We start from the raw sequence: 14,213 nt of genomic DNA on the forward strand, positions 1-14,213 counted from the left end.
TTGTTTCACATGGTCCTAGCTTGGCGTATGCTACATTCGCTGTGCTTCACGTGCAACAGCCTATGCCCACAAAACACATTGTGTTGTATAGCCGACACTCACTGCTTGAAGAGGATGATCAACTGCTATAGAGAAACGTCACCAAACACTGCACGTTGCCTTGCGATTATTTGTGCATAGCCAATAAAAGTTATAGCCGCCTTGTGTCATGTCAAGCTCTAATACCATATGTTAGTATGTACAGGCCTTTGAGTGCAGTGATGGTGACGAGCAAGCAACAATGATGATGATGGTATAGAAGATTATTAACACGGGATTAACGGGTTAAGCACAAGTTTAATATGGGGATTATTAGCAGACTGATGGATACAAAAGTCATAGAGTGGTTTGAAACGGGTTTCCTAAAAGTTTTCAAACAGTGGACGGGTGAGCTTGCACTGCTCATTGTCTTGCCCCCGCCTGCCCCTTTGCTGCCCCCGCCTGCCCTCTGTTGCCTCTGCCTGCTCCTCTGCAGCCCCCCACTTGCCCTTCTATAGTCCCCCGCCTACCCTCCTGCCCCCCCCCGTTTGCCCTCTTGCTACTCGTGCCAGCCCTTCTGCAGCCCCCCACCTGCCCTCTGCTGCCCTCGCCTCCCTTTCTTCAGCCCTCGCCTCCCCATTTGCTGCCCCCGCCTGCCCATCTGCAGTCCCCGCCTGCCCCTCTGCTGCCCCTGCCTGCCCCTCTGTCTTTGCTACCCCAGTTGCTCCCGCCTTTGCCCCCCTCTTCTGCACCCGCCTCTTTATTAGCAACAATTTTATCTAGATTCAAGTCGGCCGCCCATTTTTTGGATTGGCTTTATGGCTTCTTCTGCCGCAACCAATCTTTCGTCACCCCCACTGGCCGGGAGAATCATCAATTTTTCACAAGACGAGCTCACCTCTCTTCAGCACGACATTGACTTTGAGGTCCAGACCACCCTTGTTGCGAGAGTTTATGGTTCCCACCCCTCTCATTCGCAGGCCCGTGAATGGCTTCTAGCAGCTCTCCCTTCGGAGCTGATTGTGCACTTCCAAGATACTCGTTTGCTTGGTCGAGGCTTCTTCCAGGTGGACTTTCATTCTTCAAAAGCTACTTCTCAGGCTTTGGCTGGCAGCCCCTTCCCTCTTGGTCCTAGGAAGATTTTCTTCTTTCAGTACCAGGTGAGCTTTGATCCAGTGGCGGAGGATTAGCGCCTTACCCCGGTCTCACTACGGTTCCCTGCTCTTCCTCGGTCCTATTGGAAGCTTTTAGCTTCCATAGGGGCATCCTTTGGCCAAGTTCTACAGGTACCAATCCTTCTGAGCTCTCCCGCCTCAGTTTCCGCGGCCGTTACCGCCACTCTTGATGGTGTACCCCGGGTCCTTGTGCTTGTTCCTAATCCATCAATTACTGATGATCGTGTTATGCTTCAGAGACTTGACGGATCTTTCCACCAGAGGATGGAGATTGCAGGCAGACCTGACTAGTGTCGGATTTGTCGTCAACAGGGTCACATTGCTAGAGATTGTCCCAGATCGAGGGGCAATGCTAGGAGGCGGCATGGTCCTGCCCATCAGAGGCCTTCTGAAGTTGCCAATACTCCAGTTGCTCCTTTGCCACAACATACCACACAACGTTGGGTTGTGGTTAAGGATGGCACGCACCCTCGGACCCCCGTACCTGCCCCTTCACCCACACCCCTTATGGAGCACTCTAACTCGTATGCAGCTCTTGCCTCACATGATGTTAATCCTTCTTTGGAGGATGAGGCTTTGCAAGCACATGATCTGGATCCTTCACAGGAGGATGTTGCATTACAGTTACAGGATGATTGTACCCTTGAGGATGATTGTTGGCCAAAAATAAGGCGTAATGTATATTCACATGTTCAAGCCTATAAGATTTGTCAAAAAGTTAAGATTCCACATACAAAGAAGGCTGGGTTACTTCAACCTTTGCCTATCCCCGACGAACCTTTCATCGACATTTCTATGGACTTTGCAGGGCCTCTACCAGCATCCACTGGATCCCGTAACACTCAGTGTTTCACCATTGTGAATCGCTTTAGTAAGTTCTATATGCTCATCCCATGCAAGCATACGATCCCAGCTGAGAACGTAGCCCATCTTTTTCCCAAACATTGGTTCCCCATTTGCGGTTTGCCTAGCATCATTACATCAGACAAGGATTCCAAGTTCACCTCACATTTTTGGAGGGCATTATTCGAAAACTTTGGAACCAAGTTACAGTTGTCTAGTGCATTCCACCCACAGACAGACGGCCAGACAGAAATCTATAACCAGTTAGCCTTTGATGTTCTCAAGTCATATTGTCATGATCAGCGGTCCAAATGGAAACATTATCTTCCATTGGTCCAAGCCATCTTGAACGATACTCATTCATCCAATGTTGGACAGACTCCGTATGAAACAACCTTTGGTCATCGTTTCTCTTCTCTTTTGACGAGATTGGTGTCTCTATCTCTTGAGGCTAACAAAACGACAGAAGCATTTTCCGAAATCCTTGAGTCAGTTAAAGACCGCTTGACCAAAGCACAAGAAGCTTATAGCAGACACGCAAATAAGTCTAGACCAGATGTCCACTTCAAGGAAGGAGATTGGGTCTATCTACACATCATGAAACAAAGATTAAAACAAGTGGACAAACGTTGTTCCAAGCTTTCTTTTCGTAGTTTTGGACCTTTTTCCATAGTTAAAAAGATTAGTGATGTCTCCATGACGTTAAAGTTGCCTAACAATTGGACAATGCATGATGTTTTCCATATTTCTTGGCTAAAACCATATGTTGGACCATAAGTGTTTGATGTTTCAGATGTACAGCAGGCTAAACGTGGTAGACCAGGCAGAAGTCATTGAGCCTGAGCAGATCCTTCTTCATCGTTGGAAGCATGGTTTTGGTCGGACGAATACGTCAATTCTATACGAAGTTCCGAGATCGAGGTACCCACGAAGCCGTTTGGCTAGACGAGGAGTTCTTTCAAGAGTACCCCCAATTATTGGCAGACTACTTGGAAGCCATGAACCTGCCGCCAAGCTAAGCAGGAGGGAATGTCACATGCGCTCTGCACTGTAGTGCATGGTGACAAGATGGCTCATTATCATCAGTGCAACGTTGTACAGTATTAGTACCCTTTAGGATAATAATTGTCGTACACCGTGACTCCATTGTAATCCTCAGTCTAGGATAAGTCAGGCATGAGCTACGTAGGTCATTCCTCAGCCATAGTGAGTCGATCGATCAGTCAAGTCCCTTAACCCACTTAAAGAGATTCATTCATGTAGAGTCAGTAGAAGCCTTAGGTTTGCATCAGCTCATGGTTGCATTTTGCATATCATCCATCCCATAAGCACATAAGACCACATAGACCATGGCAGAAGCATCAGAATATTATTCAGTATTATTTCAATATTTTTTCCATATATTATAGCATTTAACTGGCATTTTTGCATATTTATCCATTTATACAAGACATGATACAGTCGGCCAGCTCTGTAGCCAGTTGACCAGCATCAAAAGTGCATATAAATAGTTTAGCATTGCACCATTCATTCCATTCATATCATAATTCAGAAATCAAGCATCAACGTTGGAGCCTTCAGCACAAGAAGCATAAGCGATTGAAGCATTCATCACCTCGGCCCTCAGCGTTTCATCCTTCAACATCTAGTAGCATCCATGCATGAGCATTCAGCCTTCATCAACCTAAACGCATCAGCATACAACATTCAGCCTTCAGAACTCCTTGCGTTTTCTGCATAGGAGAAGTTTTCAGTATACCTATCTTCATCGTTTTGCTACAACACTTTGGTGAAGGTAAAACTCAGCATTCATATTCATTTCACCATTCATACATAGCCTAGAAACAGTCCCAAACAACCCATACCTCAGCCTCATTCCATTGGAAAGAGTGGGCTCGAGATCGGTCATCATTGATACTTCTACAACCGTGTACAGTTCAGCCCGACTCTTGGTCCTCCGAGATCTTGCATTTGGCTTATCGTCGGTCCAAAGTGAGTCTCTTCAAAGTAATGAAGCAAATACTTTTCCGGTAACGGGATAGGGGGTCCTTCAGTGGGTAATTCGGGACCCCATACGGTATAGAGTTTCTCTCTCTCTCTCTCTCTCTCTCTCTCTCTCTCTCTCTCTCTCAATCTCTTAAAGTTTGAAGTCATAAAAGTGGATTGCTAAACTTGCGAAACTCAGGATACGGAAGGCGGTATGAGACTTGTGTGACAGGATCCTTAATTACGAATACTTCCACTGTATGTTACATTATTACAATATTTTATGTGTGTTATGTGCACACTACACCACTACACATTTATTCTAACATGGAGTCCCCCCAAACTGCCGCCTCAAGCTCCAAAGGCTCTCCAACAAGTTATCGCACTTCCTAGCCTGCAAGAGGACCCAACGATGCCAATGAGGTGGTAGTTCAAGCAGTAAAATGTTTGCCTAGGACTAAGAGGTCTTGGGTTCAAACCTTGCTTGGACCCTCGACAGCATCTTCCTCTGCGCCCTCCAAAGCCTCATCGACGCGACGTCTTTCATGTTCTGACTCCTTCCCTCCACGAGGACTCTCGTATAGCCGCTCCACTCTCCGTGGTCGAGTGCAACCATCACTCTCTTCTTAGGGCCGCATGGATAGACTTCGTAGCTCTCGTCACACCAAGTTGGCCGGGATGATAAGCAAGTTGTAACGTTAACTCATAGTAGGATCTCTCTCCAGAAAAAAAAAAAAAAGAGGACCCAATGCTACAACGGATTGAGTATTCTGGACTCCCCGGCTTGTGTTTCATGGTAGGCAAATGGGGCACCTCGCTCACACCTAGGCCCGTCAATGACGCCCCCGAACCCCCCGAACCCCCCGGCCCACGTCAGGCTCCCAAGTGAGAGCGGCGGACGCAAGAGGCTAGCACCACTCCCCTCCCATACTCGAGAGAGGACGGCCGGTCAGCCCGACGCCAAGATGTAGGGGAAGGATGCTCGTCGGTAGCAGCCAGCACGTCGGCCTTGCAGATGCCATTGCCAACCACAACCTGGGCGTCGTGGGCTAGAGCATCAGGCAGGTAGGTCCCCCAAGATAACAGTGTGTAACCGCTATGAGCATTTATCCCAAGATCAAGAGGTGCGAGTGTCAAGCTCTCAGTCTTCAGTTCTCAAGGTTCCGCTGCAGGAGGTGGTCTAACACATTGCTGTAATTTCTGGTCTTTTTGCTAAAAACCCTAATTTCAGTCCTCCTTTCTCAAGTTGAACCAAAGGGGAAGCTTCCCAAGGTTCCCTTCATTCTCTTGAAGACTTCTGTTGCAGAGGATCGCGACAAATTGAAGATTTCAACACACCAAACGCTTCCATCGCGAAAACTTTCGCTGTCACCAACTCTACTTGCAATTTGGTAAGCTTTAATGCTTAAATATGGAAGCAAGTAGCAGAAGAGAGGAACCGAACTCCATGTTCACATACCCTATGTAGTGTTCTTTGTCCTACGTGCTCTCTTGCATATTGTTGCTACCATGTGTTGGTGGAACAATAGAGAGCAGATGGTAGGGAACATGGGCACTTGAGAGGGTAATGTGAGTTGCAAGTATACACCGACAACTACATTGTTTGCAATATTGTTTTCATATGCATTGGTATGGAAATCTGGCCAAAAATGCCCATGACACTATGTACTTGATTCTCCCAAGATCAATATACTTTATTTGAGGGAGGTGCCGGCCGTTCCGGCTCACTGTGCGTCTCTTATCAATTCAACAAATGACTTCTTGTATTGAGCATGTTGTCCACTAAATCTTGGTGTATTTAAGTGTATTGATTAGCATTGTATTCAACCAAGTCACATCGTGAGACTCCCCCACTCGGAGTTGAGCACAATCTTGCCTTACACTTAAACAATTAACACAATTAAACAAGTTAAAAATGGCACCACAAAATGAAGCTTAACAAAGTTGAAAATTGAAATCACTTGCACAATGCACTAGGGCCAGAACGGGCCGACTCCCCTTGTAATAGATTGTATTATCAAGGTTCCTGTTACAAGCTTCACGGACATTCACATGCCAAACTGTCCATAGGCATTCATGCAAATGAAAACAGCATTGCAAACATGGTTGTTGATGTGGTTGATTGTTTCCATAGCTTCCATTTGATTTCACAGTCTCCCTCATAGCTAATCAAATGCAACTATGCTCCATTGGCATCCATACACAAACATTGTGTGTGCCAAGACCGAGACATAAGACCATAATGACTAGTATTCGGATCTTGAGTAAGTCAAAGAGAGCTTAAATGAGCTCTTACCGCAATTCTGTTTCTTGCCATTGTATGGTTGATGTCCACGCTTCTAGGGGTCCATTTTCACTCTCGACTGAAATTAGGACTTCTGTAAATTAGGATTTTCAGTAGGTATTCAGACTCCAAAGTGGGGCTTTTAGGTGCAAAAGATGCCCAAAGAAGAGGGCTATAGATGTACTATGGTTGCCCCAAAATTAGGGTTTCTGACATAATTAGGATTTTTGTAAATTAGGGTTTACAAAAAATTTAGGGACGATAGAATACTTAGGAGGATCCATATTCATGAATTAAAGAGGAATTTTGCAAGTTGGTGATCATATGGAGACTATATACGTAGAAGATAAGATTTCTCAAGACTCCTATCCCAGATCCGACTCCCCCGGTGTGGCTAGGTGTGTTTACCAGACATGATATTCTCGTGGCTGTCCACGGTGCAGATGAGGGCAATGGTCTGCTCACTTTTTCTATTGGATCCCATGGCAGAATAGAACGAATAGGACTCCCTTAGAGGATTTCAGTGGTTGCACCTTACAGAGGGTGAAGGTGATTGGCTTTTAGACACGGGAGTGGCACACAAACTCATCACCAACCAAGATGGCCAGGGAGAGATTTTTGCGACTATGGATATGGGAGTGCCGACCTCTCACACGTCTACAGTGGGACCCAGGAGAGTGGACTTGGCATGACCCCGCTGATTAAGAGTTGTCTCTGGATGCCCCCTTCTTTGCATATACAGCACGGCTAGGCCGCAGGATCCAGATGCCATAGATTGATGGCACTCCGGCAACAACAGCACATTGGCCTCTCACAACGCTTTCTCTCGGATTTTTGGAAGAGGCTCTGAGACAATTTTCGGCCTAGAAAGATCACCCTCTTTCTTTGGCTGATGGCACACAACAGCTTGGTGGTCGGGACTCGGCACTTGGCTGGTTGACTAGCAGCTTGCCCGAGGCCACCCTCAAGAGTCTCAACGGAATTGTCTTTGGGATTGCCCGAAGGCTTAGCAAATTTGGCGGCATATTCTCCACATCTTTACTATGGACAAAGCCTCGACCCGGATCATTACATGGGGCACTGTCGCTTGGGCCACGGAGGCCCAGCCCTTTCCTCAAAGATCGAGGTGGTGACCCCACTTGGCATTACAGTCCACCTGTGTGGTTGTTCTCCCCCCTATGAGATAGCCTTCTCCTCATAGAGTGGCCAATTGGAGGAAAAGTGTCTCTTCCCTTATGATCATTTGATTCTCGCCCCATACACAAGGCAAGTTTGTATCTAGCCCTACGGGGTTATATCTAGCCCATTGTGGCTGTTATTTCATTAACTAATAGAAGGATCTTTTTCTCAGGAAAAAAAAAATTTTCTCAAGATTTCATGGCTATGGGAATCATGAAAAAGAAGTAAAATCAGCTTTCCCATAAGTATGTGTGTCCAAAAACAAAAAGAAAAACCCCCATATGGTTGGCGCCCACTTCTAGAGAGAGGAGAGAGAGGGAAGATAAGCTTCCCAACATGTAGAGGATGAGTGGAGGGTGCCTATTGGGCCACCTGTCCAAACCATCCCTCCTCTTGACATGTGGGAGGCCGCCCAAAGCTCATAACATGCAGAAAAGGACGCTTGAATATGTGCCTGGCCGACTGGGAGTGGAAACTGGTCCAACATCTTTATGAATTGTCTGCCCGAACTTTAATGACATGTGGACCTACAAAATAGAATACATTACCATTTGCTCATAAAATGAGCAACATAGAGTAAAGTAGTATACTCACCACCTGTCTACATCCCACAAGCAAGGCCAGAAAACAGTTTCACTCACACGGTTCACAAGAGGGCGTCCCCAACTCATGAACTACACACAAGAATGCACCATGGAACAGTTACCCATTTCATTTAGCTAGTAACCCATGGTACCATATTCTAGATATGGCGCGGATCAATATCCCCAGCCTACTGGCTCTTGGTGTTGACAACAAGTCCTCAACCATGCCCATCTATCTTATGTAACTTGTCCATAAGCCTGAAGCATAGAGAATGCCCAAATAGTGACACCTCGCCCCCCTGCAGCCTCTCCATCAGTGCCACCACCATAGTTGTCAGGTACGATACCGTACGGGAAAATATGGTACGATATTTTAAAAAAATCTTATCGTACGATAAAATACGGTGTTTTAAAAAAATACTTATAAACTTAGGTATTTCCAAGTCCCGATACGGAGTAATTTAAAAAGGAGTGAAGCATCATAGTACAGAGGAAGCTCAAACAGCCATAGATAAGCAAAAGAAAGACCATTACCTACCCCCCAAAAAAAAAAATCCCAAAAAACATCTTCCTGAAAAATCCGTACGAATCTGTGCGAGTACGTACGGTATTCTGTACAATATGCCGTCGTACGCTGCACGGAAACAACCAACCAACAAGTGGAGAGGCCCATTAGGCCCCACAGGAGCCTAACAGGCAACAAAGGTGGACCCCTCCCATGCCATTACCACCATCATGGTAGACGTGGTTAAGACCCTATGGATACAACATCTGAGGTAACCGTCTCGTCATGGAACCATAATCAGCATTTATCCTCAGATTCCCCCTCAAACATTTGGCAGCGGATCTTCTGGAGCAAGTTAAGATCTGGCGTCTACTCCCCAGCCGCTGGACATCGTGCGGGCGAGGGTGCGGCTGGACGTCACACCCTCGCCCGCACCCCCCATACCTGCGAATTTCTCATGAGCCCTCCCAGTCATCTCCAACTTCCTCACTCTCTCCCGTTCTCGTAAGCGTCATCCGTTACTCCCCCTCTACAAGTACCTCCCCCAACCCCAAATCAGATCCTGGCAGCAGTTTTCTAACCCAGTGGAGACAGTCATCAGGATTAAACGTGTCATCGGGTGTGGCAGCACCTACCTACAGTTGTGTCACGTGATTTTCAACAATCCATGGATTCCTCCTCAGTAGAAGTGAGCGAGGATGGGCTTCCCGTCTCCCTCTTTCAGTAACATTGGGATCTCGTGGAGGCCGCCTTCAATGAGGCCATGCAGAACCTTAGGGTTCTTGAGAATCCAGTTCATGGCCCTGCGCACAACATGCAAAACAGTCCAAACAACAAAAATATTTGCTAAAACATAAAGAAAGACTAACAATATGACTGGTACAGTCCACCAAGCAGCACTTCTCAGATTTTGAGCAGCAAATAGAAACTCCCACCAGTACTCTCCCAGAGAGACTGGGAGAGGGTCTCAATTGTTTGATCCCCAAAGAGAAGGGAGACAAGAATGGTGCCTCGGCATGGCCTACATAATCCTCGCCACCCTCTTCAGCACGGCCATCATAATCCTCACTGAGGCGATCAACTCTGGCTTCAGCCTCACCTTCCTAATCTCATCCACCAGGTGCACACAGACAGGTTTCATCTGGGATAGAAGCATCCTAGATAAGATCTTCATCTTTTAGATGAGGCAAAAGGATATGGTGTCTTTCCTTCTCAACTCTGAGAAGGCCTATGACCGTGTTGACTGGAGCTTTTTGGAGGACATCATACTGCCAATGGGATTCTCAGCCTCCTAGGTGCCGGGAGTCTCTGCCCTCTACTCTTCGGCGCATAGCTACATCGTCACTCAGGCTCATAAGGAGTGTTTTCCCATCTCCCACTTGGTGTGTCACAGCTGCCCCCTGGCTCCTTTTGTCTTCCTCTTCGTCGCCGAAGCAATGAGCAGCTTCTTGTGCGAGCACATGGCACAGGTCTTCAGGGCCTCAGCCTCCCTATCCGCACATTGGAAGAGCCCTTGGATGCAGAGTTTTGGGGATGATACCGCTGCCTATGTGTCCAGCTCGGATGGGAATCTTCGGCACTTCGCAGAGGCTATTGAGATGTGCTCCCTCAGCTTCTGGTGCTTGGATTGACTGGAATTTTCTCTTCTGGATTTAATTAATTTGCTAACAAATTGGCAAGGATCATGTGGATCAGAGCCAATGGATTGATGCTTTGGGCAAGGATCCTGGATTGATGCTTTGGGCAAGGATCGTGTGGCTCCATGCACAGAGATGAAAGAACACGGCCAATGAATTAATTCTTTGGCTAAGGATCGATGGATCAAGACCGAGAGATGAAGCAAAGTGCTTGAGGAAGAGGGATCTGAAGGATAGCAATACACTTGGTGGCATGAGGATAAAAGCCATGACTTGCAAGCTATGAGTGTGAATGCCAGTATAAGGCAAGCTACCAAAGGAAGGCTGGGTTTGTGAGTTGAGCCACGCAGACAAGAGAGCCCAATGGTGTGTATGCACGGGGAACCTAATCACCAAGGTAAAGATCTGATGTGGACCAGCAGGTTCACATGTCAGCACCCGTGTTAATAGTATATATAGGAGGGGTGGAATATTCTCCTTATGCTTATTATCTTGGGAGTTTGCTTGCGATCTTGAGGTTGTTTTCTTCTCTGATGTCAGCTAGGGTTGTATATATACACACAATTATGTTTACATTTATATTTGTATTTTTGTATATATCTCTACTGATATCTCTGATTATATAAACATTAAAATATGTGCATGTACACTCTTCAAGGCATGCAACCTTTCAGAACCTTGGCAATTTCTATGAAAGGCTCAAAACTTTAGGATGTGTGCAGGCATGTCTGTGAGTCGTATAGACAGACATGTACGTATGTATGAGTTACAAATTTATTTATCTATTTAAGATGTATATATACGATGTGTTTAACAATTTCATGCACCAAATCCATACACAAATCTGCAACAGATTAGTAGGTAATAAAAAGATTTGTAAAGAAACTAGAAATGAAAAAAACTCACCAAGATCATTCCCATGAGCATACCAGTTGATCCAATCATGACAACCTCATCCTTGGACTTAAACCAAGCCCAGGTCCCAACACACGTCCCAGTCAAAAGCCCCCCCAAAAAAACTGTCATCAGCAAGATTGCTCCTGAGCAATCATACGCAACAAGAGCTTCGATGCCTGTGGATTGGAAGAGCTCCCAAGCATCACATGCAGAATGATTGAAGCTTTTTCCAGTAATCGCTACCTGATGGATTTAAGAAGCAACAAAATTACGTTCAAAACAACTTTGAAGTGTTTAGCAGACAAACATTGAAAAGATGCCAAGCTTGCACTATAGAAGCCTGAGGTTACCTGTACATACGCATACTTGTTAAAGAAGCGGACAAGCGTCTCTACCAAGTTGAATAGGAAATTGACACAGCACAACAAGCATTCATTGTGCCCAATGAAGGACCTTGTTCCTCTTATCTGAGATAAAAACAAAGCTAGTTTTTCAAAGCCTGATTGAAACAACCATTCATTGTGCTCAATGAAAGTTGAATAGGAAATTAACACAGCACAACAAGCATTCATTGTGCCCAATGAAGGACCTTGTTCCTCTTATCTGAGACAAAAACAAAGCTGGTTTTTCAAAGCCTGATTGAAACAACCATTCATTGTGCTCAATGAAGGGGACCTCGTTCCTCTTATCTGAGACAAAAACAAACCTAGTTTGATTGAAACTTGAAAAGGTTAACCAACTATTAATAAAGGCGCAAAAGTACACACCCCCCAACGCAAAGTACGAATCCCAGCAGTGAAGAGGGACCCATAACAGATGCTGCCCAAAGAAGTTGTCACAGAGTGCTTGAAAGATCGGAGCAACGGTTTTGGAGGCATTGATGGAGACCCCTTGCCCCCATGCATGAGAACTAGAGTTATTAATCCTGCCACGATCACATGAACCACATTGCAAAATACAGCTCCAGTCCAGAAAAGGCTCACAGAAAATATCTGCACCAAATCATAAGAGCTTTTAAGTATACCTTCACTATCTAGTGTTTCTTGTCTTCAATAGGCACCGATTCTTTTCAGTTGAAATCAAATCCTCACCATTAGCAACCACCAGCGCCCGCCATCAGCCAAGTTAGAAGCTACAACACCAGAGACTCCAAAGGACCAAAGAACCATCCACATGAGCATTGCTACAAGAAAAACATAAGAAACTTTTGCCGCTTCAGGAAGATCCCATAGCATCTTAACAGCTTTCCGGAGAACTAACATTGAGAATGGAAGCCTGTTCATTGAGACAAAATTGCAGAGAACTGATTAACTCTACTAGAAAAATAGAGTTGAGTTTCCAAGCCTATAACACGAGTTACCCGTGCTGGACTTGATCATATTTTAAAAAAATACAGAAAGCTGCTGATTTAATTAAGGACTAAACACGTAATATACCTGTCAAGGTCAGCAGTTTTGTGTCCTCTGCTAAATTTACAATAATTACGAAATAAAAATCAATTGATACAATACAAACAACCTATTTCATGATGTTCGAAAGGGCAGAAATCAAAGTTCAAAAACTGGATGTGACCTCGACTTTGTGTTTGTGCTTGATAAATGGAGGCTGGATACTCATGTTGAAAAAGGAGAATAATGGATGATGAAAGAAGGCAGATGAGAAACCCTTATACAGGCCCCCCTGTGAACCTTGAGGGCAGCTTCCTTTTGGTTGGGCCCAACCGGTTTTACACAACCATGTATGGAGATGGATAACATGACTGCTGCGATCTCCTGAGCTCCCTGTACTGCTGTGCCCCCCACTTACACGCTGCCATTCAGCCTGCCCACCTGTGTGCTGCTGCGCCGCCCTCTTACCCGCCATTCAGCCGACCCTCCTGTGCACCCCTTCTTACCCACCGTCATCCAGCCTGCCCCCCTCCTGCCCATCATCCAGCACATCCTCTCTGCCCATCACCCAGCCGTCCTCCCTGCCTACGTGTGCACCTGTGCGCCCCCACCTTCCAGCCCTTCTGCCAGCCATTCAGCCGGCCCCCTCCTCTCTGTCTGCCTACCATCCAGCCCAACCCCATCCTCTCTGCCGCGCCCGCCATCCTCTCCCCTCTCCTGCACATCCAGCCCATCCTCCTGCCTCTCCCAATTCCTTGCCTGCGTCAGCGTACTGAGTTCAAATTGGCCATTCCGTTCTAATTGGCATTATGGCCAGCCAAAGCCAGCCTCTCTTCATCCCCATCAGCCAGAGGAACTATCAACTCCCAAGACGATCTTGAGGTCCTCTAGCATGATGTTGAACAGGAAACACAGCAAACCCTTGTCGGCCAGATTTATGGCTCTCGTCCTGCCCGCTCAGGTATGTGATTGGCTTTAGCAGTTCTCCCCACTGAGCTGACTGAGCAATTTCAGGATACTTGTCTACTTGATAGAGGTTTCTTCCAAGTAGACTCGACTCTTTGGAAGCCACATCTAGCCTGTATCCATCTTCCCCTTGGTCAAAAGAAAATCTTCCTCTTCAAATATCGAGCAAATTTTGATCATGTGGCAGAGGAGTAACGACTCAAACCCATCTCACTCAGGTTTCCAGGCCTCCACGGGCTTATTGCAAGTTACTGAGGTTTGGCTTCTGCATGCAAATCATTGGATCATTGGGGGAGATTTTAATACAGTTGAGCAGCCAACAGATAAAAGAGGAGGACTTGAAGGGGTGGTGCACCCTAACTGTTGGATTCAGGACGACATTCACAAGAAGCTCTCTACAGTTGGTCCAGACTCCAACGAACAAAGAGATGCAGGATGTATCAATGCCCGCCTGGACCGTTTCTATGTCGATGATTGGGTTCTTGATAGGGGAGGATGTATATGGATTGCAGCTGGAATTATGAAGTCCAACCACTGCCCAGTGGTTTTGAGTATTAGAGATCTTGGGCAACATGGATCTACACCCCGTGTGTGCATTCCCGAGCACTTCTGATCGAATGTGATGACCTTTCTCCCAGATGGCTGACATCTAGAGCTCCCAAGACTTCTTTGATGGCCCACAAGGTGTTGCACATGCATTGCAGATGATTAGTGGTTTTTATCACAAAGTGGCCTTACACATGAGATAGAA

General features: G+C 46.2%; 1 protein-coding gene across 1 annotated transcript in view; it reads right to left on the reverse strand.

Annotated features, from left to right (window-relative positions):
* Positions 1–14,213, reverse strand: part of LOC147639240 (Plasma-membrane choline transporter family protein) — a 70,774-nt gene that overhangs the window by 12,233 nt on the left and 44,328 nt on the right. The window contains exons 4-7 of the mRNA XM_086788781.1: positions 12,200–12,383; positions 11,876–12,100; positions 11,459–11,575; positions 11,118–11,351 (exon numbers count right to left, since the gene is read on the reverse strand). Of these exons, the coding sequence (XP_086644907.1) occupies positions 11,118–11,351; positions 11,459–11,575; positions 11,876–12,100; positions 12,200–12,383 (760 nt within the window). The remainder of the gene's footprint in view (positions 1–11,117; positions 11,352–11,458; positions 11,576–11,875; positions 12,101–12,199; positions 12,384–14,213) is intronic.

Source organism: Cibotium barometz, chromosome 4 (assembly GCF_041138505.1).
Source record: "Cibotium barometz isolate CiBa-2024 chromosome 4, ASM4113850v1, whole genome shotgun sequence".
Lineage (NCBI taxonomy): Eukaryota > Viridiplantae > Streptophyta > Polypodiopsida > Cyatheales > Cibotiaceae > Cibotium > Cibotium barometz.